Source organism: Malaclemys terrapin, chromosome 1 (genome assembly GCF_027887155.1).
Source record: "Malaclemys terrapin pileata isolate rMalTer1 chromosome 1, rMalTer1.hap1, whole genome shotgun sequence".
In the NCBI taxonomy this organism is placed as follows: domain Eukaryota; kingdom Metazoa; phylum Chordata; order Testudines; family Emydidae; genus Malaclemys; species Malaclemys terrapin.
Window position 1 is genome coordinate 274,668,408 of NC_071505.1, and position 27,023 is coordinate 274,695,430.

General features: G+C 45.2%; 1 protein-coding gene across 5 annotated transcripts in view; it reads left to right on the top strand.

Annotated features, from left to right (window-relative positions):
* KLF12 (KLF transcription factor 12) overlaps positions 1-27,023 on the top strand; it is a 341,692-nt gene that overhangs the window by 103,654 nt on the left and 211,015 nt on the right. For all 5 annotated transcript variants that reach the window (XM_054013293.1, XM_054013310.1, XM_054013302.1 and 2 more), the window contains exon 2: positions 2,955-3,018. Coding sequence is in view for 4 of the 5 variants with exons in the window: in XM_054013310.1 (XP_053869285.1) it covers positions 2,998-3,018 (21 nt within the window). In the remaining variant the exon portion in view is untranslated. The remainder of the gene's footprint in view (positions 1-2,954; positions 3,019-27,023) is intronic.

Below are 27,023 nucleotides of genomic sequence, written 5' to 3' on the forward strand. Positions count from 1 at the left end.
CGGGGGGGAGAGGGGAGAATTGTACGTGATTTAATAATGTAAAACAAATGCAGCTATGATTAGTAAGGTAGCTACACTTAAGCAGTTTTGAAACACACATCCCTGTTCTCATTATTACCATAGCCATAGTGAGCTAATAGGACTTCCAGCATTCACTGGTAACATGAAGCTAAGTTGCGCTTGTAGGATGTTTGTGTAGAGAAATAACTGATGAGAAAATATGGAGAACTGGAAACAATTACAGGTCAAAGGAGATTTCCTTTTGAGGGACACCCTATGAAGCTTTGAAATGCTGTAATATTTAATTTAACAGTTTTGTGACTGAGTCCTTTCGCAGTCAGGTTAGACAACCATACCATGTGTATACATTTAGGACACAGAAAACCTGGCTCAAGTGTCCAGTATTTGGATGTTGGCACAGAATGGGGCTGCTAGGAAGTCAAAGGCATCTCCCTACAGTGTCAAGTATCAGAGGGGTAGCTGTGTTAGTCTGAATCTGTAAAAAGCAACAGAGGGTCCTGTGGCACCTTTGAGACTAACAGAAGTATTGGGAGCATAAGCTTTCGTGGGTAAGAACCTCATTTCTTCAGATGCACTTCTTCCCTTGCATCTGAAGAAATGAGGTTCTTACCCACGAAAGCTTATGCTCCCAATACTTCTGTTAGTCTCAAAGGTGCCACAGGACCCTCTGTTGCTCCCTACAGTGTGCAATTAAAAAAAAAAAAAAAAAAAAAAGTAGACATCGCTCAATGCTCACTGGCTCAGTTGTAAGCCAAAGAAAATTTGCCTCATGAAATGGAAATTCTGAAGCAATTCAAATAATGCCAAAGGAGATTAAACAAAAACGACACTCTCCAAGATACATCAAAGATGGGACAAATACTCTACAGTAGTTAGAACACTCTAAGCCTACAGAATTTAATTAAATTTAGTGAGGTCATTGTTTCTAGGGAATTTGCAACCATTTGTGACTCATATTAATGTTAATTTGGAACTTAAGTTTATTTTATTTCTAAAAAAAATTGGATTTAAAGTTAATAAAAAGTTATATAAATTTGGTGCTTAATCACTGGGATATTAGTGGGTTTCATTAATGTTTACTATCTTTGCATCTTTTCCAGATTCTCATATACTTTTAAAAGTAAAAGGCTGTTCAGTATGTTTAAACCTGATAGCTATGTTAATGTATGTATAGCAGTAATGAAATACTGGGTTATGGCTTAAAAATGAATAGGTTATATACGCTGTCACTATTGGAGAAACAGCATCAGTTTGAAAAAAAAATCAAGTTATAACAGATTATTTATACTAGCTCTCTGACAACAGAGTTAGTCTTGAATTCACACAGCTTACTTTATTAAAGGGGACATATGAAAGTAAAAGTCCATTCCAGTTATATGCATGCATTCTGGCAAGAGGGTTTAAGGCATAGTGTCAAGAAATTAAAGGCCACAGTTTTGGCCTCTTTTTTTTTTTTAAGGTTTTTTAAAGGCTTTACAGAAATTAGAATATACTTTGCAAAATCTAGTGGATTTTTATATTCTATCTAATCTGAAGAAGCAAAGAAAATAAAAGTATTTTGTCTGTTTCTTTTTATGTCATATAATTTTCCCCCCATGGCTTAATGCTTAACTATGACATTTTTTTGCTACATATACACTGCAAACCTTTAAAAATATTCATTCAGATTTTTAGATCTGCTACAGTCTTACTTAGTTGTGTTTCCTTTTTGTGAATATTCTAGTGAATGAGTTTTACTAGCAAGAAACTTGCCTCAAACAGCAAATATTAATCAGATCTTGCAGAATATTTCTAGCAAAAAAATTTTGAAATCAAAATTTTAAGTACTTGAAATGGACATCTGCTAAAGATTTACTCCATCCAATCATGCAGTATAAATATATCATGTGACCTATTGTCCATGCAAAGAAGCTCAAATTTTGAACACTCAAGTAACTAATCAGAAATTGAATTGACAGAAAAATATTGACTAAAACATCAATTAATTGAAAAGCACGAGACACAACTTGGTATTTGAAATATTCAGCCTGCTTTATTTAAAATATTGAAAAACACAGTGCTTTTCCCATGTTTCACTACAGAGTAAATCACTGTGTTTATGCAAAAGTAGGCAATAAAAGTTGAAAAACAAAAATAAAACATGGGAAGAGACTATCTAGGAAGGAGTACGGCAGAAAGGGATCTAGGGGTTATAGTGGACCACAAGCTAAATATGAGTCAACAGTGTGATGCTGTTGCAAAAAAAGCAAACGTGATTCTGGGATGTATTAATAGGTGTGTTGTGAGCAAGACACGAGAAGTCATTCTTCCGCTCTACTCTGCTCTGGTTAGGCCTCAGCTGGAGTATTGTGTCCAGTTCTGGGCACCGCATTTTAAAAAAGATGTGGAGAAATTGGAAAGGGTCCAGAGAAGAGCAACAAGAATGATTAAAGGTCTTGAGAACATGACCTATGAAGGAAGGCTGAAAGAATTGGGTTTGTTTAGTTTGGAAAAGAGAAGACTGAGAGGGGACATGATAGCAGTTTTCAGGTATTTAAAAGGATGTCATAAGGAGGAGGGAGAAAACTTGTTCACCTTAGCCTCTAAGGATAGAACCAGAAGCAATGGGTTTAAACTGCAGCAAGGGAGGTCTAGGTTGGACATTAGGAAAAAGTTCCTAACTGTCAGGATGGTTAAACACTGGAATAAATTGCCTAGGGAGGTTGTGGAATCTCCATCTCTGGAGATATTTAAGAGTAGGTTAGATAAATGTCTATCAGGGATGGTCTAGACAGTATTTGGTCCTGCCATGCGGGCAGGGGACTGGACTCGATGACCTCTCAAGGTCCCTTCCAGTCCTAGAATCTATGAATCTATGAAAAACATTGAAGAAGTTACATCTGCTCAGTGCTCATTTCCTAATTAATTCAGAATTATTGATTTTTTTTTTTCAGGATTGAAGTGGATCGAGGAACGAATGGATGACTAAGTATTCATATGAAGAGGAAAGCCATAAAAGTTTGTTGACAATTTTATAACAGTATGCATTATAAATATTACTGGTAGCATCAGAAATATATATTTTCTTTAAAAGCACATTAAGTGAAGTAATTAATGTTCTGAACTTCATGTTCCTGTTGTCTGTCGGACAAGGTTCTGTTGACAAATAATTTATACGGGGTTTAATGATACACTTTCTGATACTTTTAAAAAAACTAAGTTTTCAAAAGAAAGCAGAAAATTAAGTGAAAGTATTCAAATGGGAATGCTAATTTTTATTTGAAAAGTATGCTTTGGGATAAATTCTGTACTGGCTTAAGTACCATGCAATTCCATTGACGTCAGATGGGTTGAATGGCATGAGATTCCAGGGTGTTTCTTCTTGACGTGCACAATGTTGAAGTAATTATTAAATGGAGGATATCTTCCATTACACATGCTAGTTATGCAGCTAATGCATTGTTGGATGAATGCAATGATGAGTTGGATGGATGCCAAACTGATAAGTGCAGTATGAGAAACTGAATAGAATAGGATATCTTAGTTAGATATGTGGTGCTTTTTGATCTTTCTCTGGAGTATCATCTTTTAAAAGTAGGGTGGGTGTTTCTGCAGCATCTATTTCCCGTGGTTATAAGGGAACAGGCACTGGTGGTCCTCAGTAATTCACTGTCCTTAATTTGCATGCTTTATAAAATGATTAATTTCAGTATGTTTTGAAATCTGTCTCTGTCCTCTGAGGTAATGGCTACTAATGCTTAGACTTCAGCTGTGATACTACTTTAACCAATGCCCCTTCAAGGCTGCTTAAAGGAAACTGTCTTTGCTTCCCTGTTTGCATGGAGTAAATACATTGTAATGGCAAATACAATTGGCAGTACCATAATTTGGAGTGCAGCCACTCATTTAAGAAGAGCATTTTGAAAGATCTAATGATTAACGTCAACTGGTGTAAAACAGATTTAAGCAAAGCTTTCCTCCTCATTCTCATGCATTCAAATTACAGAAACAAAACTAAGTTTTTCCTGGAAGTGCAATACTTGTTGAAAACAAGAGTTTTCATTCTATGCATTGTCCCAAAGTGGTTCACCATGGCAACAAGACCAGTCTCTCTGAGGTCATTCGGATAAGGATGCTAATTTATTTAGATAGACAAGGTGGGTGAGTAATAAGCCTTCCATGAGGCCCGAGCACGGAAGGAATCGTAGTACACCCCGCTGGCCGAGACCCTGAAAGCCCAGGACTACGAGGTCCAGATACATGCCCTAATTGTGGGAGCCCTGGGCTCGTGGGACCCCCACAATGAGCCGGTTCTGAGAGTGTGCGGAGTTGGTTGACGCTACGTCCGGCTCATGAGACAGCTTATGGTGTCCAACATCATCAGGTGGTCCAGAGACATTTATACGGAACACATCACAGGACACCGCCAATACCACACTGAGTAACTGAGACCACCGACCAGGGAAATAACCCACTTCCTTCCCTGACGAACCAAGGGATGCACCCTACCCATTTACTCATTCGCTACACCGATACTGACTTGGACTCCTTATACATTCCATGGGTGGCGTACCCGAGCCCACTTATCCACTGACACTTGAAAAACTCTTGCATCCCAATCTGGGTCTATGCCGGTTATGTGATATGTATGTATCTCTTCACCCTTGCAACCGACACCTGTAATCCCTCATAACCCAAGCCTGACCCCAGATGTACAGTACCTTCCCTCTTAACTTGTGTATATTTAATTTTAAACATTCACTTTAATAAAATTCTTAAATCTGTTCTTTTACTGGCACAAATTCTGTTAGTGAGAGAGACAAGCTTTTGCGCTACACAGAACTCTTCTTCAGGTCTGGGAAAGGTATACAGAGTGTGAAGTGGCCACTTCACCTTGAATGGGCCCTTAGAATGCCCATTAAGTACTTATGCTAAATTATATGTTCCATCTTGTATTTAGCTGTGACACTGAATACCTGTCCCTGACTTGAAGAGTTCTGTGTAGCTTGAAAGCTCAACTCTCTCACCAACTGAAGTTGCTCCAATAAAAGATATTACCTCATCCACCTTGTCTCTCTAGTATCCTGTGCCTGACACTGCTCTAACAACACTGCATATTTACTTAGATTGTATTTTGATCGTAACAACTACAGAATGGCTCAAAAGCTTCATGTTTTGGCAATAATCCACTTGAAGTTTTTAGTAGGCACAGAAAAGTCTGTTCTAATTTCTTCTCTGTTGAGACTTTCTAGTAATTACAGTGGATTTTAAGGTTCTCATCCTAAACATTTCATGTTTCAAGAGATTATTATTAGTTCTTGAGTACTCCTTGGTCCCATTATGCTCGGCATTGTGCAGACCTGGGCCAGCAGGTGATGTGTGCTCCCACTATTATCCAAAGAAAACTAAAAAGGCTTGTGAGATCTCTCTCAGCTCAACTTCCTGACTTTTCTATGACTCTTCTCTGATACCAGTGTCTGTTGGATGGAAGGAAACCTACACAGCTGGGGAACCAGTGTTTGCATGTTAAAAATCTCTTGGCTAATTCAGATGTAGAGGAGGGAAAAACTAATGCTATTAAACTGCACTTCTTGGTAGACTTATATATTCCTGAAATGCAGCAAACAGATGTCTTAAAGACAGACTAGAGAACCTCTCTTGATTGCCAAGAGAGCTAGCAAAGACCGTTTTATTTATATGTAAACAAGCTGGAGTTCCTGTTGGTCTGGAAAGCTCTCAATGTGTTACAGATGAAACAGGATACTTACACACCTATTTTGCCAGGTCTTTTCAGACAACAGTGCTGCAGTGTCTCTTACCATACAAAGAAAGGAAGAACAAGGTCAGACTAGATCAGTGATCGGCAACCTTTGGCATGTGGCCCGCCAGGGTAAGCACCCTGGTGGGCTGGGCTGGTTTGTTTACCTGCCGTGTCCGCAGGTTCGGCCGATCGTGGCTCCCTCTGGCCGTGGTTCGCCACTCCAAGCCAATGGGGCTGTGAGAAGCCGCGGCCAGCACATCCCTCAGCCTGCGCCGCTTCCCACAGCCCTAATTGGCCTGGAGCGGTGAACCGCGGCCAGTGGGAGCCGCGATTGGCCAAACCTGTGGACGTTGCAGGTAAATAAACTGGCCCGGCCCGCCAGGGTACTTACCCTGGCGGGCCGTGTGCCAAAGGTTGCCGATCCCTGGATTAGATTATCATGATGGGCATTAGAATTAGGATGTCAGGACAGAAAATCTAATTGTTCATCACATCCCAGAGACAGAGAAAGTTATGGCCAAAATTCTGAGAGGGAGAAGGGCCACCTTATGCTTTTGGTGCAGGAGTCTCCTGTGGTGAACTCAAGAAATGACTTGCCGCCATTTACCGTCATAAAACTGAAATGTTCCTAAGTTTCTTGGATAAAAGTGCAGTGGGGAGAGATGCATTTTCATCCTCCTGGTGGTGTCTCCAATTCCTTTTCCTATTGTCCTCTTTCTGGTTCTCTGCAAAGTGTTAGCAAAGGAAATGAAGAACTGCAGAGTATGGTGATGTCTAGGTGTGTCCAAGTCATAGTTTTTCTCTCTCGTACAATTCAGGTTACACTTCCCAGTAGTCTTGGGGAAGTTGATAACTGATCTAGATATATATGGATGAGGGACGAAGACAGTGAATTATGATTATTGCATGTTTTCTGTCTGGCAACCTATGCGAAATGAAGGATTCTACAACCAGACTGCTAAACAACTGCTTTCAGATTAGAAAAATGCAATGACTAAATCATAAAATTGTTTTCACACAGACTTTGTTGTATGGACAAATTCAGTGCCTGGGAGTAAAAATTCTCTTTCTGGAGCTAAGATTGGTTCTGGACAATTTAAGCAACAAAGAGGCAGGTGGTACTTTTACTGCCACTATTAAAATCTAAAGGTGCAATTCTGGCTCCATTGGGATCAATGGGGATCGGATTTCATCTTAAACCTCTAGTTTGGCTTCTTTTTTCCCCTACAGGGAAAGCCATCAGACAGTTTAAAGGTCACTTAAGACCAAATATGACTTCTCTTTGGAACATTAATATTCTGGTATATAATTAGCATCATAGACAACTTCTCTTGCATCATCAGGGATTTGTTTGTTACATTGGTATGCTTTAGCCCTATGTTGGTCTGTCTGGAAGTCTGACTGGCTCTCCTAAAAGCCCAGTGAAGAAAAATCCTTAGGAGTGTGAATTTCTTCTGTCTAGGAGAATCAATGTTCAAGATAACAGTAATTGTACATAGCTTTGTGTAGTCACAAATAAGTAATCTGGAAGTTATAATATTTAGGGAAATAATCTTCCTCACTTATTTCATGAATATAGCCATTGTATTTTTGCATAGGAGAAGGGAATTTTCCATCTCTCTCTTAATTTCCCTTATAAAGAGGATGACTTCAGCAAGGTTAAGTCTACATGAGAAACATACTCCATAATTCTTTAACAGATGTCTCCTTAAGGATTTGAACATGGACGTCAGAGTTTTAAAACTTAATTCTTTTTAACTTTTAGCTTGTGGAGAAAAGACACAAACCAAAATGAATAGGCACAATATGACCTGTGACAAACAATATTTAATGTGCAGATTTATCTATCAAAATTCTTATATGATCCCCATCACTGTGGTATCTGAGTTAGGGTTACCATATTTCAGCAAGCAAAAAAGAGGACGGGAGGAGCCCCGCCCTAGCCCCGCCCCCATCCTACACTAGCCCCGCCCCTGCCCCTCCCACTTCCCCCCCTCAGAACCCTCAACCCTCCCCCCGCTCCTTGTCCCCTGACTGCCCCCTCCTGCTACCCCTACCCCTAACAGTCCCCCAGGACTCCACCCCCTACCTAAGCCTCCCTGCCTCTTGTCCCCTGACTGCCCCCTTCTGAGACCCTCCCCCCATCCTAACTGGCCCCCTAGGACCCTACCCCCTACCTGTACCCTGACTGCCCCAACCCTTATCCACACCCCCACCCCCAGACAGACCCCTGGGACTCCCATGCCCCATCCAACCACTCTCCACCCCCTGACAGCCCCCCCCCCGAACTCCCAACCCATCTAAACCCCTCTGCTCCCTGTCCCTTGACTGCTCCGATCCCTCTCCTCACTCCTGCCCCCTGACAGCCCCCTCCCCGAACTCCCACCCCCACCCCCGCTCCTTGTCCCCTGACTGCCACCTCCTGGGACCCCTGCTCCTAACTGCCCTCCAGGACCCCACCCCCTACCAAAGCCTCCCTGTTCCTTGTCCCCTAACTGCCCCCTCCTAAGACCCCCCCAACTGCCCCCCAGGACCCTACCCCCTACCTGTACCCTGACTGCCCAAAACCTTATCCTCCCCCTAAAAGCCCCCCCCCAACTCCCGACACCCCCCCGTCTCTTGACTGCCCCATCCAAAGCCTCCCTGCCCCTTCTCCGACCCCCTGGCCTCCTTGTTGTTGGCCTTCGCCTAATGTCTCTGTGAGCTTGCTCAGGAATGGCCTGAGCCGCTCGTCCCGGCATGCTGGGCAGCAGTGGGGGAGGAGCTCCAGACTGCCGGAGGCGATCTGCGAATGCAGGGAGGGAGGGAGTGATTTCTGCTGCAGGGGAGAGGAGGAGGGGCTCTCTCTGGCTGTCGGAGCCCCATGCAAGTGGCACCATCCGGCCGGCTGCCCTGTTAGCCGCGTGCGCTCTGCATGGGGGCGGGCGGAAGTCCGGACATTTACAAATTCCCCCCGGACGCTATTTTTAGCTCAAAAAGCCGGACATGTCCGGGGGAATCCGGACGAATGGTAACCCTAATCTGAGTATCTCCAAAAGTTGTAATGAAAGGTACTATATAAAGCCAACTCAATTCTATTACGCAGTTGACCACTTAAAGTCTGGTTGTCCACAAAACACACACAATCTCTAAAACTAACGAAACTATAAGATAAAGATTTTTTTTTCAGTGATCAATTGTCAAAAATGCATTTGAGTTTTGCTGAGATGTCCCTATAAGGTTCACATTTTCATACTGTGTGTTCATTGAATTTAGAGCACATCCTCTTTCCAGGATTCCAGTACCAGTGTGATGGGGTGTTTGATTACTGTCACACACTGACCTCCCTGCATCCACAATCACTTTTCCTAGAAAGGAAGTGACTGCTCTGAATAGACTCTGTCATCTTTAACTTCATCCATTGGAATATAACTATGACTAGAATATAAAAAGGATAAAGTATATGAATCTCAGGAGTGTATTCTAGTGCTGGGCATCAATCTACTATCCTTTTTCAGTTGTGTTCCTTGCAGTTTACATCATGCTAAAGCAAAGAGACTAGTTTGATGTTTTCTTTGTCATAATTCATTGGGAATTTAAAAATCCAGGATAAAACAGCTAAAGAAATGAGCACGTAAATTGAATGACAGTCAGATTCAGGGCATACTGAGACCATGAACTCCTGGTGCTCAGTGTTTATTAGGTTTAGTCCATTAAAGGTCAAAAATGTGATATTTTAAAACTGCTGCTCTTTATTTAAAAATATTTATAATGCACAGTTAACATTCAGTTTGTCAATCATGATCAGATATTGAATAGCTGCTGGAGCACAACCATAGGCATATGGCTCATTGGCTTTAACTTGTGATATATACTTTATACAGGGGAATCCATGAGGATGAGGGGGAACTGAATTTTCCAAATCTGATCCTCAGTAAAGACTAGAGCAGTAGAGATTTTCTTTCTTATTCTATGTCAAGGGTAGGTTATCTGTTGTATCTTCTGCTGCTGCCTCTTTCTTTTGGGCTGCTGGAATAGTGTATGCTCTGACAGATGCACATCCAGAATAGTGCCACTTCTCTGTGCTCAATCATCACTGGATTCAGCTTTGAGCCAGCTCAGGTTGGATGTGGGCAGGGTGGATTTGGAACTGATCCTGATTGCTGAAAAATTGCTGGGGGTGGGTCCAAAAATGATGTACTCCAAGTTGTAAAGACATTTAAGATGTCTTCAATGAACTCTTTCTGCTTCACACACTTTCATTGCATTTGAACTGACTCCGTTTCCCCTTGACATTGTAAAATTAATGAATGCTTTCTGGGAAGATTTCAGCCTTCCTATTAGTCTTTGTGACTAACAGCAGTATAAAACGTATTCTATACCACTTTTTCAGTTTCTGCTCTGCAGTTGCTTTCAGAGCCTAAATGGTTTCTTGTTTATGGGTCTTGGTTTTGGCTCTGTTCCATTCTGTTTGCAACTATTTTGGTGTGTTTATTCAGTGCTCCTCAGCAGCTGGCCGAGGGCGGGATTCCAAAGTATACATACTTAGATACACACAAGAACAGTTCATCAAAGCCTAGGCCTGGAGTCTTATTTGGTAGCTGGTTTGTGAACTGACCTCTTTTAGACCAGGTGGAGTTACAATGATGTGATTTGACTCTTTCTGTTGGGGAGCTCCCAAACAGGGTTGTAGCTATTGTATTCAAAATAGTCACATCTTAGAAACAAATATATCCAATATATTTGTTGAAAGGCTATTTCATAAATGTGTCTGTGCAGTACTAGATATCTGTGGTCGTTCTGGACAAAACTTCAGGAGGCAGTGGGTGGAGATTGGCACTAAGATAAGTTGATTTTTCCCTAGTTAAATGTTGGCCTGCTGAGAAAAATACCCCTGCTTAATAAAAGCTGTTCATCTGAGAGGTACATAACTGCCCAGGGGAATTTCTTCAGAATCGGGAGCAGCCTCTTGGCTGAGTAGCCCAAAAAATTTATGTGGGCCAGCATCTATAAAGAGTTCCTTTCAATTGGGAAAGGCCCTGTGATATTTTTGGTGCTTAGACTTTGTAGTAGTTCTTAAATTTAACTTGCATTTACCAAAAGGTACTTTGGAAGCGGAAGAATTGAGAATCACGGAAACCTACAGGAGCTTGAATATTGTTTTGAATGAAAGCTTCAGAAAAGAAAAAAAAAAAAGATATGGTCACTTTTTACAATAGGAACTTTCAAAAAAAAAGGTACTAATTTAGATTTAATGTAGAATTGTCAGAATGACCAAAATATTGATTACTGATTAACATTTGATAACTTTTTAATAATATATATGCTGCCAAAATACAAAATGTCACTGTAAAATAAATATAGCTTTTTTTTGTCAGGGTCATTGCTCCATGAAAAACAATTGTTAATGGTAATGAGTCCTGGATGAACAAAGTTTTAGTATCTGTCTCTTCACACCTGCACACTCATTAATAATACCCTGGTGCTTAAACTGTTTTTAAAAGTTTATAGGTGTGTTCTTAGTATCATAGGCTACACAGATAGCGATGTCTATAGTTAAGGTTGACTGCCACTTCCCATTCCAAGACTCTGTTTTCAGTTTCTTATAACTTTCCCAAACTTAAACCATTCTGGCTGGTGTCTGCCCCAAACTGAGGTGTTTGGAGAAAGTTTTACCTAAAATGGTTCAACTACTTCTGAGAAGGAGATTAGGAAAAAATAGTATTTCGCTTTCCTGGGAGGTAGATAGCATAAACTTGAACCGAGAAAAGAACATGACCCACTTTAACTGCCTTTGGTTCCTGGGAGGTAGATAGCATAAACTTGAACCGAGAAAAGAACATGACCCACTTTAACTGCCTTTGGTTCAACTCCTGGGCCTTGTGGAGGTACCTGAGTTTCTTATGGTTGGTGAAGACCTATACTAGGGGTGACGAGCTCCCTCAAGGTGGTGATGCCATTCTTCAAATGCAGTTTTTATGGTGAGCAGCTCTCTATTCAGTAGTTCATAGCTTATCTTGGCAGGGACAAGCTTTCTAGAAGGGTGCAGAACTGATTGGGGTATGAATCGCTGCAAGAGTACTGCCCCTAGGGCCACATTGGATGCATCTGCTTCCACTATAGATGGACGAGTCGTGTTAGGGTGTGTCAGAATCAGGGCCATAGTGAAGTAGGCCTTTTCTGGTCAAAAGCAAGTTGGGCTTGGGCAACCAACCGAATAGCATGGCTTTGCAGAGGAGTGAAGTCAGGGGAGTTATTAATTAGGAGAAGTTTGCAATGAATCTCCTATAAAAATTTGCAAAGCCCAGGAAGTATTGAAATTCCCGGAGGGTTCAAGGTGCTGTGCACTTGCTTCCACCTTCTGCGGATCCTTGTGGATTCCCTCTGGGAAGATGTTGTACCCCAAAAATTCAATGGCGGCCTAGTTCAAGGTTTACTTTTCCAATCTGATGTACAACCCATGCTTCTGTAGTCTTTCCAGGACTGATCAGACATGGTGGTAGTGCTGCTCTGCATTCTTGGAAAATACTAGTTTGTCGTTGAGGTAGATAATCATGTACTGGTCCAGGGTATCCCTGAAGACATCATTTACGAAATGTTGAAATGTTGCAGGGGCATTGGTTACACCAAATGGCATCACCAAGTATTTGTCGTACCAATATCAGTACGAAAAGCGGTTTTCCATTCATCCACAGGATTTATGTGCACTAGATTGTATGCCTCCCAAAGATCTAGTTTCATGAAGATCCTGGAAGTCCTCAGGTGGTCCAGCAATTCTGAAATAAGGGCAAAGGGTACGGGTTACAAATAGTCACTTGGTTCAATGTGCAATAGTCTATGTCAGGGGTCGGCAACGTTCGGCATGCGGCTCGCCAGGGTAAGCACCCTAGCAGGCCGGGCCAGTTTATTTACCTGCTGACACGGCAGGTTCGGCCGATCGCGGCCCCCACTCGCCGTGGTTTGCCATCCCGGGCCAATGGGGGCCACGGGAAGCCGCGTCCAGCACATCCCTCGGCCCGCGCCGCTTCCCGCCGCCCCCATTGGCCCGGGTCGGCGAACTGCGGCGAGTGGGGGCCGTGATCGCCCGAACCTGCTGCGTCAGCAGGTAAATAAACTGGCCCAGCCCGCTAGGGTGCTTACCCTGGTGAGCCACGTGCCGAACGTTGCTGACCCCTGGTCTATGTAGAGGCATAGTGACCCATTCTTCTTCACAAAGAGGATTGGTGTCCCTGTTGGACAGATAGATTACTGAATGAAGCCCTTGGCAAGCTTTTCCTGGATATATCCACGTAGCACCTCCAGCTCTGGTTCAGATATAGAGTATATCCATCCATAGGGCATCTTTGTCCTGAGCTGTAGATCTATTGGGCAGTTGTAATCTGGTGTGAGGGTAATGAGTCTGCATTTTTCTTTTTGAACACATCCAGTTAGTTGTGGTACTTGTCAGGGAAGGCTGAGATTCTGGCCTGGAGCCACTCCTTTCTGGCTAGCCCCCGGTGCCCATATTTCCACTTCTGAGGGTCTCCTCTCATCCTGGGCCCCCTGGTACACTGTGGATTGGTTGCTTCAGTGGAGACATGCTTTCTGGCAGTACTGGCAGGATAAGCTAATGCTCCTCTGCCACAAGGAGATACACGGATCATGACGCTCTAACTGAGGTATGCCAAGAATTATCAGGAAGAATGGGGAGCAAATTACATTGAAGTGTATTGTTTTTCGGTTCCTTTCCATTACAGCCTCTAAGGGGATGGTCTCTTGAGTCACCGGTCCTGACGATAAAGGTGAGCCATCAATCAATTGGGGGAGGGATAGCTCAGTGGTTTGAGCATTGGCCTGCTAAACCCAGGGTTGTGAGTTCAATCCTTGAGGGGGCCACTTAAGGATCTGGGGCAAAAACAGTACTTGGTCCTGCTAGTGAAGGCAGGGGGCTGGACTCGATGACCTTTCAAGGTCCCTTCCAGTTCTAGGAGATAGGATATCTCCATTATTATTTATTTATCTCCATCTCAACAGTGTGGGTTTCGTCTGGAAAGGGATTTGGAGAGTTTTGGCTACTGCAGAGCCCCAGAGTCTCTCATTGCTAGTTGGGGGATCTGCTGTGCCTGCCCCAAGACCTACAACTGCAGTAGCAACTGGAAATGCGGAAAAACACCATGTTTCCTAGGTCGGGTTCTACTTGGGGTGGGGATGGGAGTAGTTCTGGAACATCGCACTTTGGTGGTGCCCAGGATGTACCCCCTTTACTGGATCTGGTCTGGTTTATTTCCCATGTTCTTCTGAGCTGGGTAGGAGGCAAAGGTGTGTCCAGGTCCTACCCAGTAAAAACATGGGTTCAGTTGTTGTTGACTCTTTCTTTTCTCTGTGGTCAGAGGTCTGCAATCCATGTTGATCTGCATGGCTGTTGGTATGGAGGATGGGCGTGGGAGTGTTGGTCACCCCTCCTTTCTTCCATCCATCCATGCAGCCAAAAGTCAATGCGCAGGGTGAGGTCAATAAAGTCATCTAGGTGGGTGGGGTTTTCGATGTGGGCTAGCTTGCTTTTTACCTTGTTATTGAGCCCGCACCAGAATTGGTAAAGTTGGGCTGCCTCATTCCATCAGAAATGGGTGGTGTAGGAGGTGGCTGGCCCTTGTCTCTGGCAAAGCTTCCAGATGGCAGCCTTTGCAGAGCAGATGCAATGCAGGTAATCAAAGATGATCTCAAAGGCTTGCTTTCTGCAGCTCCCATTGACCGGGAACGGCGAATGTAACAAAATGTCTTGTGGCCCACCAGCGCATTACTCTGATGGGCCGTGTGTTGAAGGTTGCCGACCCCTGGACTAGTTGCTCACACAGGATCTGTGCCTCGAGCGCACACTGTGTACCGTGGGTCTGTAGAGCGAGATTCTTGACCTGCACATAGGTGACTTGGTCCTGTGGCTCCTGGGCCCTCAGGGAGCTGCGGCCCACTCCTGCCATTATCTGTGGGAGGAGTGGGATAGATTGCAGGGGGAAGGAGGGGAAAGGTGGTCAGAGCAAATTGTCACGACCGGGATATGGGCAGTCAGACCTAGTGTTTGGAACAGAAGATGAGAATCAGGCCGAGTCAGGTATCAGGAGGTCAGGGTCCAAGACAGGCCAATGGGCAAACTGAGAGTCAGGAGGCAGGCAGGATCAGGAGATCAGGGTTGGGTGTCAGGTTACAGACAGCAATTGAATAGTGAAGTCAAGGACAAAGCCCAGGGTTGGAAGCTGGAATCAATCACAAGTAGGGTCTGGAGCAGAGACCGGCATGTAGTCTGTTGCTCAGAGAGCTCCCCTTCCTGGCTTCCTGGTTTAAGTACTACTACCGTACAATCAGTGGACTCTGAGGGGCCACCACTCAGGTCATGCTGGGTGGTACTTCCTGCCAAGCCCAGCCTCACAGGGTCCTCCCATCAACTCCTAATCTAAGCCTCTTATGGCAATGCGGAGGTGTCAGTGGCCCATGGTCCCAGGTTCCCGCCCTGAAGTTTCTTACACGTGAAAGGGCACGTTCTTTTCTGAGAGGCTGTTGCCTTATATTGTTGATCTGCCAGTTGTTTGTTTCAGTTCAGTTTGATGCTAGGCCATTGCAACCCTCATTGCTGCAGTCAGCTGTGATGGACATCTAGGCATTACTAGAATGTAAACCAGGGGTCGGCAACGTTTGGCACACGGCTCGCCAGGGTAAGCACCCTGGCGGGCTGGGCCAGTTTATGTACCTGCTGATGCAGCAGGTTCGGCCGATTGCGGCCCCCACTGGCCGCGGTTCGGTGTCCCGGGCCAGTAGGGGCAACGGGAAGAGGCGTGGGCGAGGGATGTGCTGGCCGCGGCTTCCCACCGCCTCCATTAGCCCGGGACAGCGAACCGCGGCCAGTGGGCCCGCGATCGGCCGAACCTGACTCGTCAGCAGGTACATAAACTGGCCCAGCCCACCAGGGTGCTTACCCTGGCAAGCCGCATGCCAAACGTTGCCGACCCCTGATGTAAACAAAAGCTTTAACACTCAAACTTTACATGTAAAAATGCAGTGGAGATCTTCATGGAGTATAAATTTATATATATTTTGCAGTATTAGTATTGCCAAACCTTACACTCAAAAATAATAATTGGTTTAAAAATTATTGTATCAACAAATAATTGCCATTATTTTTTATCTGCCTGCTCATTTTTCCATTTTTAGAAGGAAGACACTAACCCCAAATACAATATGTTTCCTGTACTAGACTCTACAACACTTAAGACTACATGGGTTTGGAGGAGTGCTTTTTAAAGAGTAGATTACATAGAAAATGTCCCTCTTGAGATTAGGAAATCGGAAGACTGCACTGGTTCTACTAAAATGAAAATTAATTTAGATGTGTGAGTAATTTTATTGACTGTAATAGTTTCAGTGAAACTGAGCTGGTGTTTGCTGAACTACTGTTTAGAGATTTACATAATGGATGAGATATAGAAGTGTGAGACGGCATGACAGTTTATTTTATTGCAGTGTGTAAATGAATGTATGGCCATAATTATGTGAACTCTGCAAAAAGCAAAGATTATCATTTGATATGAAAAAAGTAATAAACAGAGCGTATTCATAATCTTGGCTATTAATGCACAAGAAGCCAAACCTTTTCTTTGTTTCAGCTTGATCTTTCAGTGGTTTCTGACTTAATTAGTTGATGCTTGTAAAGCTCTCAGAAGTTGAAAAATGGCGTATATCTCAGTGTTAATACAGTAACTCCTCACTTAAAGTCATCCTGGTTAACATTGTTTCATTGTTATGTTGCTGATCAATTAGAGAACATGCTCGTTTAAAGTTGTGCAATGCTCCCTTATAACATTGTTTGGTAGCTGCCTGCTTTGTCCACTGCTTGCAGAAAGAGCAGCCCGTTGCAGCTAGCTGGTGGGGGATTGGAACCAGGGTAGACCAGCAGCCCCCCTATCAGCTCCCCGCTCCCCTAAGTTCTCTGTGCAGCAGCCGCCCAGGAGGCTAGCAAATGCCGGCAGTTCAGCTGTCCCACCCCCCGCTGCCATGTGCTGCTCCTGCCCTCTGCCTTGGAGCTGCTCCCAGGAGCCTCCTGCTTGCTGTTCGGGGGGGGGGGGAATGAGGGAGGCTAATATCAGGGTATCCCCCTCCCCCCTGCTCCTGCCCCCCGCTTACCCCATCTCCATAGAGCGGGGGGGGGACATGACAGGGCTCAGGATGGAGAGAGCTTGCTAGCAGCAGCTGCTGTCTACTTAAAAAGGCAATGTACTTAGAGTGCGGTCAGCGTACTTAAAGGGGCAGTGCGCATCTCTCTTTCTCTCACCCACAGGGTCTGTGTCTCTGTCTGTCTGCCATGCTGTCTCCGCTCCTTCCATTTGTGCTGCCTTGTAGTGTGAGGCTACATTAACAACAATGTGTTAACCCTTGAGGGCTCAGCTGAGGGCTTGTTCATCATTTAACACTAAGGCATTCCCTGGGAAATATCCCACCCTCTTCCACCCTCTGACTCCACCACCACAACAAAGCTTCACAATCATGATTGCTGTGTACAGTATTAAATTGTTTGTTTAAAACTTATACTGTGTGTGTATATATATAATATAGTCTATTGTCTGGTGAAAAAAAATTTCCCTGGAACCTAACCCCCCCCCATTTACATTAATTCTTATGGAGAAATTGGATTCGCTTAACATTGTTTCCCTTAAAGTCGCATTTTTCAGGAACATAACTACAACATTAAGCAAGGAGTTACTGTAGTGTGACTTTTACAAAGTAAAAATGAAATATTTACTAGTAGTTCTGTGGGTAAGTAGCATGCACCCCAGGAGCAGATGTGGTGGTCTTGACACCTATGGGTACATCCACACTGTGGGTATGTCTACACTATGAGAGTAGTTCGATTTTACTTAAATCGAATATGTGGAATCGATATTACAAAGTCGAACGTGTGTTTCCACACTAAGGACAGTAATTCGACTGTGTGAGTCCACATTAACGGGGCAAGTGTCGACATTGGAAGCGGTGCACTGTGGGCAGCTATCCCACAGTTCCCGCAGTCCCCGCTGCCCATTGGAATTCTGGGTTGAGCCCCCAATGCCTGCTGGGGAAAAAAATGTGTCGAGGGTGGTTTTGGGTAACCATCGTCATCCAACCGTCACTCCCGCCCTCCCTCCCTGAAAGCGCCGGCGGACAATCAGTTCACACACTTTTCTGGTGAGTGACAGCGCGGACGCCACAGCACTGTGAGCATGGAGCCCGCTGCGACCATCGCTGCAGTTATGGCCGTTGTCAACACCTCGCACCTTATCATCCACCTTTTCCAGAGGCAGATGCTGAGAAATCGGGCGAGGAGGCTACGGCAGCGCGGTGAGGACATGAAGTCTGAGAGTGGCACAGACCTGTCACAAAGCACTGGACCCCACGCCGTGGACATCATGGTGGCAATGGGTCATGTTGATGCTGTGGAATGGCGATTCTGGGCACGGGAAACAAGCACGGACTGGTGGGACTGCATAGTGCTGCAGGTCTGGGATGAATCACAGTGGCTGCGAAACTTTCGCATGCGGAAGGGAACTTTCATGGAACTTTGTGAGTTGCTGTCCCCTGCCCTGAAGCGCAATGACACCCGGATGCGAGCAGCCCTGACTGTCCAGAAGCGAGTGGCCATAGCCCTCTGGAAGCTTGCAACGCCAGACAGCTACCGGTCAGTTGCGAACCACTTTGGCGTGGGCAAATCTACCGTGGGGGTTGTTGTGATGCAAGGAGCCAACGCAATCGTTGAGGTACTGCTGTCAAAGGTAGTGACCCTGGGAAACGTGGAGGTCATCATAGATGGCTTCGCCGCGATGGGATTTCCAAACTGCGGTGGGGCTATAGATGGAACTCACATCCCTATCCTGGGACCGGACCACCAGGCCAGCCAGTACATTAACTGAAAGGGCTACTTTTCAATGGTATTGCAAGCTCTGGTGGACTATAGGGGACGTTTTACAAACATCAATGTCGGATGGCCAGGCAAGGTTCATGACGCTCGTGTTTTCAGGAACTCTGGTCTGTTTAGATGGCTGTAGGAAGGTATTTACTTCCCGGACCAGAAAATAACTGTTGGGGATGTGGAGATGCCTATAGTGATCCTCAGGGACCCAGCCTACCCGCTAATGCCCTGGCTCATGAAGCCCTATACAGGCGCCCTGGACAGTGAAAAAGAACTCTTCAACTACCATCTGAGCAAGTGCAGAATGGTGGTGGAGTGTGCTTTTGGACGTCTCAAGGGGAGATGGAGAAGCTTACTGACTCGCTCTGATCTCAGCGAAACCAATATCCCCATTGTTATTGCAGCTTGCTGTGTGCTCCACAATCTCTGTGAGAGCAAGGGGGAGACATTTATGGCGGGGTGGGAGGTTGAGGCGAATAGCCTGGCTGCTGATTATGCCCAGCCAGACAGCCGTGCGATTAGAAGAGCCCAGCGGGACGCGCTGTGCATCCGGGAGGCTTTGAAAGCTAGGTTCCTGAGTGAGCAGGGTAACCTGTGACTATTACGTTTGTTTACAGAGAAGCTGAACCTGCCCCCGTTTCTTTACCCAGTGAATGTTCACTATCCTCTCCAGTTTCATACCCCGTTCACCCCCTTCCCCCCCCCTTCCAACACACGTTTAAAAATAAAATCACTGGAAATTTGTTAATGAACACCATTTTCTTTATTACTGTTTTCGCGGCAAAGTGTTGAAACTGAGGCGCAGACTGTGGTGGGGAGCGGGTGTAGTGTAGTGATGCAAAGGATGCTTCTAAACTCGAGGAATGACATGCTCCTGCTTCTAGAGTGGTCCGCACTGGTGGACTGGTTGTTTCAACGGAGCCTGCCACTCCTCCTGTTCGGGACTCTGTGTGTGGGGGCTATGTGACTTTCTGGCAGGGGGAGGATGGTTACAGATCCCCTGCTGCATGGCTCTGTGATCCAGGATAAGGACCGCTGCATAAGATCTCTAACTGCCCTCCCCCACCACAAAGTCACATAGCCCCCCCCCCAAATGAAAACCACCTCCCAGACTGACCAGGGTGCCTAGTGACTGCACTGTGTGTTTGACCTGCTGCTGAACCTGCCCCCGTGTCTGTACCCTAGTAAAGGTGACTGTCCTGTCCAATTACCAACCCCCTTCCCCCCCTTCAAACAGACTGTCCTCTAAAAAAACATGATGGAAACAGTAATTAACAGAAATGTATTTTTTATTAGCAACTACACAGTTAGGGGATGAAACTGGGATGGGGGCTTGGGTGAGGCGGGAAGGAAAGGACTTATCAAATTTTGGGGAATGACAGCCTTCTGGTACTTGAGCAGTCTGCAGGGGTGGAGTGACAGTTTTCACGGACTCTGCCGCCCCTCCTTCTTGGTACTTTGGGTGAGGGGGGTATGGGACTTTGTGGCGGGGGAGGGTGGTTACAGATAGACTGCAGCGGGTCTCTGTCCTCCTGCCTCCGGTCCTGCAGAACATCCACAAGGCGCCAGAGCATGTCCGTTTGCTCCCTCATTAGTCCAAGCAGCGTTTGAGTCGCCTGCTGGTCTTCATGCCGCCACCTCTCCTCCCGTTCGCTGTGTGCTCGCTGGTATTGCGACATGTTCTCCCTCCACTGGGTCTGCTGAGTTGCCTCGGCTCTGGAGCAGCCCATAAGTTCTGAGAACATGTCGTCCCGTGTCCTTTTCTTTCTACGCCTAACCTGCGCCAGCCTCTGGGAGTGTGATGCCAGGGTAGGTCGTGAGACAGTCACAGCTGTGGGATGGGAAAAAGGGAGTGAATTCCTCAGAAAGATACATTTTTTGGTGAACAAAGAACATAGTCTTTCTCTGTGAACAAGACCATGCACAGCACCTATCACATGCGCACTCAGGACAAGGTCGAATTTTTGGCCTTTGCATTCAGTGTCTGGGGTCTTGCAGTGCAGATCAGACAAGCGCGGCCAGACAGTGGAATTTTGGTAGCAGGCTGACATGGTAAGTCGTAGACTTGTGGCAGCTTAAAACTTTAATAATAGCACTGCCCTACTTTCACGTTCAAAGCAATGCTCCTAGCGTTGGCCAGTTCCTGCTGCCAGCAATCCGGCAAGCATGAACTCTGCCCCTGTCCCACCACCTTGCGGCTGTCCCTGGGAAAGATCCCTGTATGCTGCCGCTCTCCCGCCTCCACCGCATGGCTGTAAACCGCCGGTTACAGTTCTGTAAAGGAACAGGCAAGCAGTCCCAATACTAACATTCCCCTAATTCAAAGCAGGTCACCATGAGCGACATCACTCTGATGAGGATTTCAGAGAGCGACAAAGAACGCATACTTTGTGAAAGCCTGCAAAGACCAGGGCCATATGCCGTCATGCTCTGCAAGGCAATGATCCTGGAGTACTTGCTGCTAGCCTGGCGCGGGAACGTTTCCTACTACGGAGGACACAACAAGGCCGCTCTCCCAAGGAACCTCATGCAAAGGCTTTCCAATTACCTCCAGGAGAGCTTCATGGAGATGTCCCATGAGGATTTCAGCTCTATCCCCGGACATATAGACCAAATTTTACTGTAGCTGCACTGGCAAGGACTAAACAGTAGAGCGCCTAGGGTAAACCAATCATGATAAACTGGACATTGTTAGATTTTTTGGCAGTAGTTGCACTGCCAAAGACTAAAACTTTAAGCGCCTAGGGCAAAGTAATCATGAAAAACCCACTGTTAATATTAATGTTCTGTTCAAAATAAATCTTGACATGTTTATACACTTACCGACTGATCCTTCCCGATTCTGGGTCCGGGTTAACGCCTGGGGACGGTTGGTAGGGGATCTCGGTGAGGATGATGAAGAGATCCTGGCTGTCTGGGAAATCAGCGTTGTAAGCGCTGTCGACTGCCTCGTCCTCCTCATCTCCTTCCTCATCTTCCCTGTCCGCTAACATCTCCAAGGAAGCGGGCTTCGACAATATCCCATCCTCAGAGTCCACGGTCAGTGGTGGGGTAGTGGTGGCGGCCGCACCTAGGATGGAATGCAGTGCCTCGTAGAAACGGCATGTCTGGGGCTGGGATCCGGACCGTCCGTTTGCCTCTTTGGTCTTCTGGTACCCTTGTCTCAGCTCCTTGATTTTCACGCGGCACTGCGTTGCATCCCGGTTGTATCCTCTCTCTGTCATGGCTTTTGAGATCTTCTCGTAGATCTTTGCATTCCGTCTTTTCGATCGCAGCTCTGAAAGCACGGACTCATCGCCCCCACACAGGGATGAGATCCAAGACTTCCCGATCAGTCCATGCTGGGGCCCTCTTTCTATTCTGAGATTGCATGGTCATCTCTGCTGGAGAGCTCTGCATCATTGCCAGTGCTGCTGAGCTCGCTACGATGTCCAAACAGGAAATAAGATTCAAACTGCCCAGACAGGAAAAGGAATTCAAATTTTCCCGGGGCTTTTCCTGTGTGGCTGGTCAGAGCATCCGAGCTCGGACTGCTGTCCAGAGCGTCAGAGTGGTGCACTGTGGGATAGCTCCTGGAGCTATTAGCATCGATTTCCATCCACACCTACCCTAATTCGACCTGGCCATGTCGAATTTAGCGCTACTCCCCTCGTTGGGGAGGAGTACAGAAGTCGAATTTAAGAGACCTCTATGTCGAACTAAATAGTTTTGTTGTGTGGATGGGTGCAGAGTTAATTCGATTTAACGCTGCTAAATTCAACATAACCTCCTCGTGTAGACCAGGCCTGTGATAAAAGACACACAAAACAGTTGCGGCTGGCTCAGATCAGCTCAGAGGCATGCAGATAGTGGAAGGGAGCAGTTGGCTTCTCTGATCAGGAAGTGCTGCCCAGGAGCTCATTGCGTAAGACCTGACAATGCAGACTTGCAGAAACGTACAAAAGATAGGCAGGTGACTGAATGTGCAGGTCAGAGACTTGGTTGAAGATTACTCGGTGAAGCTAAAGGAGACTAGGTAGGAAGTGGTCTGGGGGTGGCTGTTTAGCACTCCAAGGTTCAGAGTGTAGCAGCCTAACATTGGGCTGTGCTCTGGGGCTGGGTGGAGAGGGTGGGCCTGGGCTCCCCTATCCATTCCAAGAGGACGTTGCAACAACAGAACCCTTTGGGGGAGAACCCAGCTGGAAAAGACCTTGACTGTTCAACGGTCCAGACTTCAAAGTCCCTGTGCTAAAGGACTAGAAACCCTGGCGGAGGGTGCTGAGGGAAAGGACTGTGTTTTTCAATAGCAAGATGACCTGCCACCCCACCCTCTGACCACTTTGTGACACAGTTGGTGGTTGCTCACCTTCTACAGGCACCTGTGCCTAAATGAAAAAGATTACCTCAGGATATTGGCTACATCCAAAATAAAGTGCTTTCTTATTTTGTTGTTGGTGTGTGTATGTGAGAGTGTACATGGGCATGCAGACTGAAAATCCTTTACAATCATTCTTGGTATGGCCTGTAACTTCATTTTGGAGAAATGTTCTTAGATAAATCGTTTCTGATTGGTAGAGCTTCTGATTTTAAGTTTTAACTGATAAGAAACTGATAAAACACTCCCAATTTTTAAAAAATAAATAAAAGGAAGAGAAAGAAAAGAAAATCGGCATATATCCAATAAACAATGTATACGGTTATCTTTTACTGAAAGGCTTAGCTACATGGAGCAGAACGCAGACTACAGAGGTGTGATTGCAGTAGCACTCTAATGTATTGCGCATTAATCAGCCCATGCAGATCCTACTGGTGTGTTCTAAAAGTTTAACACTAAAGGGAACATTACAAAAAGATTACTCGTTACAGTACATACAAAAAGAAACCTGTCAAAAATCCCAATTTTTTGACATCTACATAAAACTCAAAAATTGCTAAAAACTAAACCCCCAAAATGAAATTAATAAACACTGAAAACCAGAAGCCATACTGACAAGGTATTACATAAAAGAGCATAAATTGTTTGGGAGCTATGGAATCACTCAGTCCTACAGAGTAAAGACATTGCTGTCGGACCAGGAACTGTGTCTCCAGATGTAGCACTGGGCTTGAGGGAGATAGTTGGGATAGTCTCTGCTTCACTGGTCTTGAAGAATAAATGATTGGTGATCGAAGGTGCACAATTGCTTTGCTGACTTTGATGTCTCAGAAGTATTATGGGTAAATTCCGTTCTGTTGCACAGCTTCATTGTGAAGTCATTACTCATAGCCCCCACCTGTGGAATTTGGAGGCAGTCCAGTATTGTTGGTCCAGGACTAGGCTTTGCCTTTCAGTTCAGACCACCAGATTTTCTGCCTCCAGTGCAGGAACAAATTGGCTGTTCAGTTTCTCTTGACCATTTTGTTTTAAAACCTTTATTTTTACTCAGTTTCAGGCAGATGCGATTTATAATCTTCCTCCTCCGCCTCTTCCCCTGTATCGGGTTAATAGTGTCATAGTAGTTTCAGCTACCTGGCTCTGCCACTGCAGTGTCTCCCTGCTGGAATTCTCTGCCCTGACTCAGACAAGGCAGAGAAGTTCTGAGAATTCCTGGTGTAAATCTTGAGATTCCCTATATAAGACAGCACTTACAGGCTCTACAGAGGTTGAATTATGCCCCGCCTGTGGCCAGAATGCTGACTCTTGTACCACTAGGGCTCAGTCTCCGAGTCAGACTAGCGTGTCTGGTTCCCCCACTCCCACCCCAAGGAACAGTGACTTCAGCACAGGAAAGCCTAATGAGGAGATTTTGAGCTTTTGGGGAGAAAGTCTAAGGATGAGGAGGAAGCTATTGGCAAGCTCAGACCTGGCCTGGAAGGGGGGGGGGAACCCTGAAAGAATCCAGAATGTCACACCCCGTTCCTCCTCCAGATACTAAAGGGTCCTTGGCTGCCTAGTTCTCCCATTGTTTTATTCTAACTCTTGGAAGGTAGTGGCATAGGTGAGCATTCCTAGAGCTCTAAAGATATATCTCAACCATATGGAGTACATTCTCCAGTTGTAATTACGTCTTCATCTCATTGTATCCAGCACTCTAAGACTTTGGGGCTCAAGGTTGCTGCAGACAATATGTAAAAATCCTGCACTGTTTGCCATGCTAGGCATCATGGAAACTATTCACTACCGAAGTCCCTAGAGGTTGTGTGTGTGTGTGTGTGCCTTATCTGAGGATGATCTGCAAGTAAATGTCTATTCTTTTGCAAAGGCATCTGTTAAGGCTAATTTCCCAGTCTGGTACTTAGAGTGCAGAAAGTGGTGGCCCACAAGGATTTTAAAAATTAATACTGGCCTCTTCAGGCTTGTATTAAACTCACAAGGTTACAGCTTTTTTTTTTTTTTTTTTTTTTAACCTTGGATTGGTAGATGCTGCCACCACCTAAGTGCAGAACCCCTTTGAGAGCCCAGGAAGGTACACTTGGGAATTTCTTCCTGTGGGGTACCCTGAAGCCCTTTCACCCACCTCTGGGGAAGAGCTGAGAAAGAAAAAAAAAAAAAAAAAGGAAATCGGCTGTTGCCACCAGTTAATTAAACAACATGTGCACAAACCTCTTAAGGCACAAAAATTCAATTCTGTTCTTAAAAATGGTAAATTTTATTAATAATAATAAAAAGAAAATACATCTGGAAACTCAGGCTATTGCTAGATTTAAAAAAAAACAACTACAAGGATTAAGCACCAAGAATAACTTTCTTGAGGTCCAGCTTAAAGGTTACAAGCAAAACAAAAGCACCTGGGATTAGCACAGAGGCATCCACAAGTCATAACCAAATAAAACGGATAAACCTAATTGTGTCTTCCTAGACATTTCCTGATCTACTTACATATCTGGGGTTTTAAATGATTAGTTTCTAGGTATGCTACTGATGATTTTTTTTATACTTACAGCATAGCTGCAGCCCTGTCCACCTCTCCCTGGGAGAACAACAAGAGATAGACAAAGGGGAGTCTTTTTTCAATTTTAAAAAGTTCTAGCCTTCCCATTGGATCTTTTGGCCAGTGCCCACTCACTTCCTTTTACCTATGCATAGCAGTGAGACTTTTTAATCCTTTACAGATAGAGCAATTAGATCACAGCTACTAAGAGGGATTTTATAGCTAACTGGCTGGCTGGGTGTCTGTAAAAGGGAGCTACTTACCCCCCTTCATTTATCATGCACACCCCAAATCACAGACAGTATTGGCCAGCCTGGTTCAGGTCGGGTCCACACCGTCTGGGATTTCTTCCTTGGAGGTTTAGGAAAACAGAGTTAATAATGCAGATACATGCACCTCTAATTTTACTACTAATTACATGAAGAACTAAACAGTATTTTCCACATTTTAAGGACTACAATGACTTAGAATACAGGGACATTTTTACCTAACTGATTCTGGGAAACCTTCTCCGGAGAGTGCATTAGCCACTTTGTTAGAGGCGCCTGAAATGTGTTGTATTTCAAAATTAAAGTCTTGAAGAGCTAAACTCCACTGAAGAAGTTTTTTGTTAGTCTCTTTGACAGTGTGAAGCCATTTCGGTGCAGCATGGTCAGTCCACAGGTGCAACTGCTGTCCCGAAATGTATGGGCGTAGCTTCTCCAGAGCATACACAATGGTGTAGCATTCTTTTTCTGAGACTGACCAGTGGCTTTCCCTCTCAGAAAGTTTTTTGCTGAGAAACACAACAGGATGGAATTGTTGATCTGGTCCTTCCTACATTAAAACTGCTTCTACACCACACTCGGACATATTTGTGGTTACAACGAAAGGTTGGTCGAAGACCGGAGCTCTTAGTATAGGGTCAGACGTAAGGGTTGCCTTACACTGGTTAAAGGCTTTCTGACTCTTCTCAGTCCACTGAACTGCATTTGGCTGTTTTTTCCTGGTTAGGTCGGTAAGTGGGGTAGCAATTTGGCTGTAGTGTGGTACAAATCGTCTGTAATACCCAGCCAAGCCCAAGAAGGATTGGACCTGCTTCTTTGACTTAGGGACAGGCCAATTTTGGATAGCATTTACTTTAGCCTGTAGGGGGTTGATAGTTCTTGACCCACCTGGTGTCCAAGGTACAATACCCTGTTTAGGCCTATTTGACATTTTTTGGCCTTAACTGTTAATCCTACCTCCCTTATGCACTGGAAGACAGTTTGGAGGTGTTCCAGGTATTTTGCCCATGAATTTGAGAATATGGCCACATCATTAAGATAGGCAACTGCAAATTCCCCAAATCCCGCCAGAAGGTTATCTACCAGTCTCTGGAAAGTGGCGGGTGCATTTCGCAGTCTGAAAGGGAACACATTAAATTCATACAGTCCTATATGGGTGATGAAGGCTGATGTTTCCTTGGCTGGGTCATCTAGTGGCACCTGTCAGTACCCGTTAG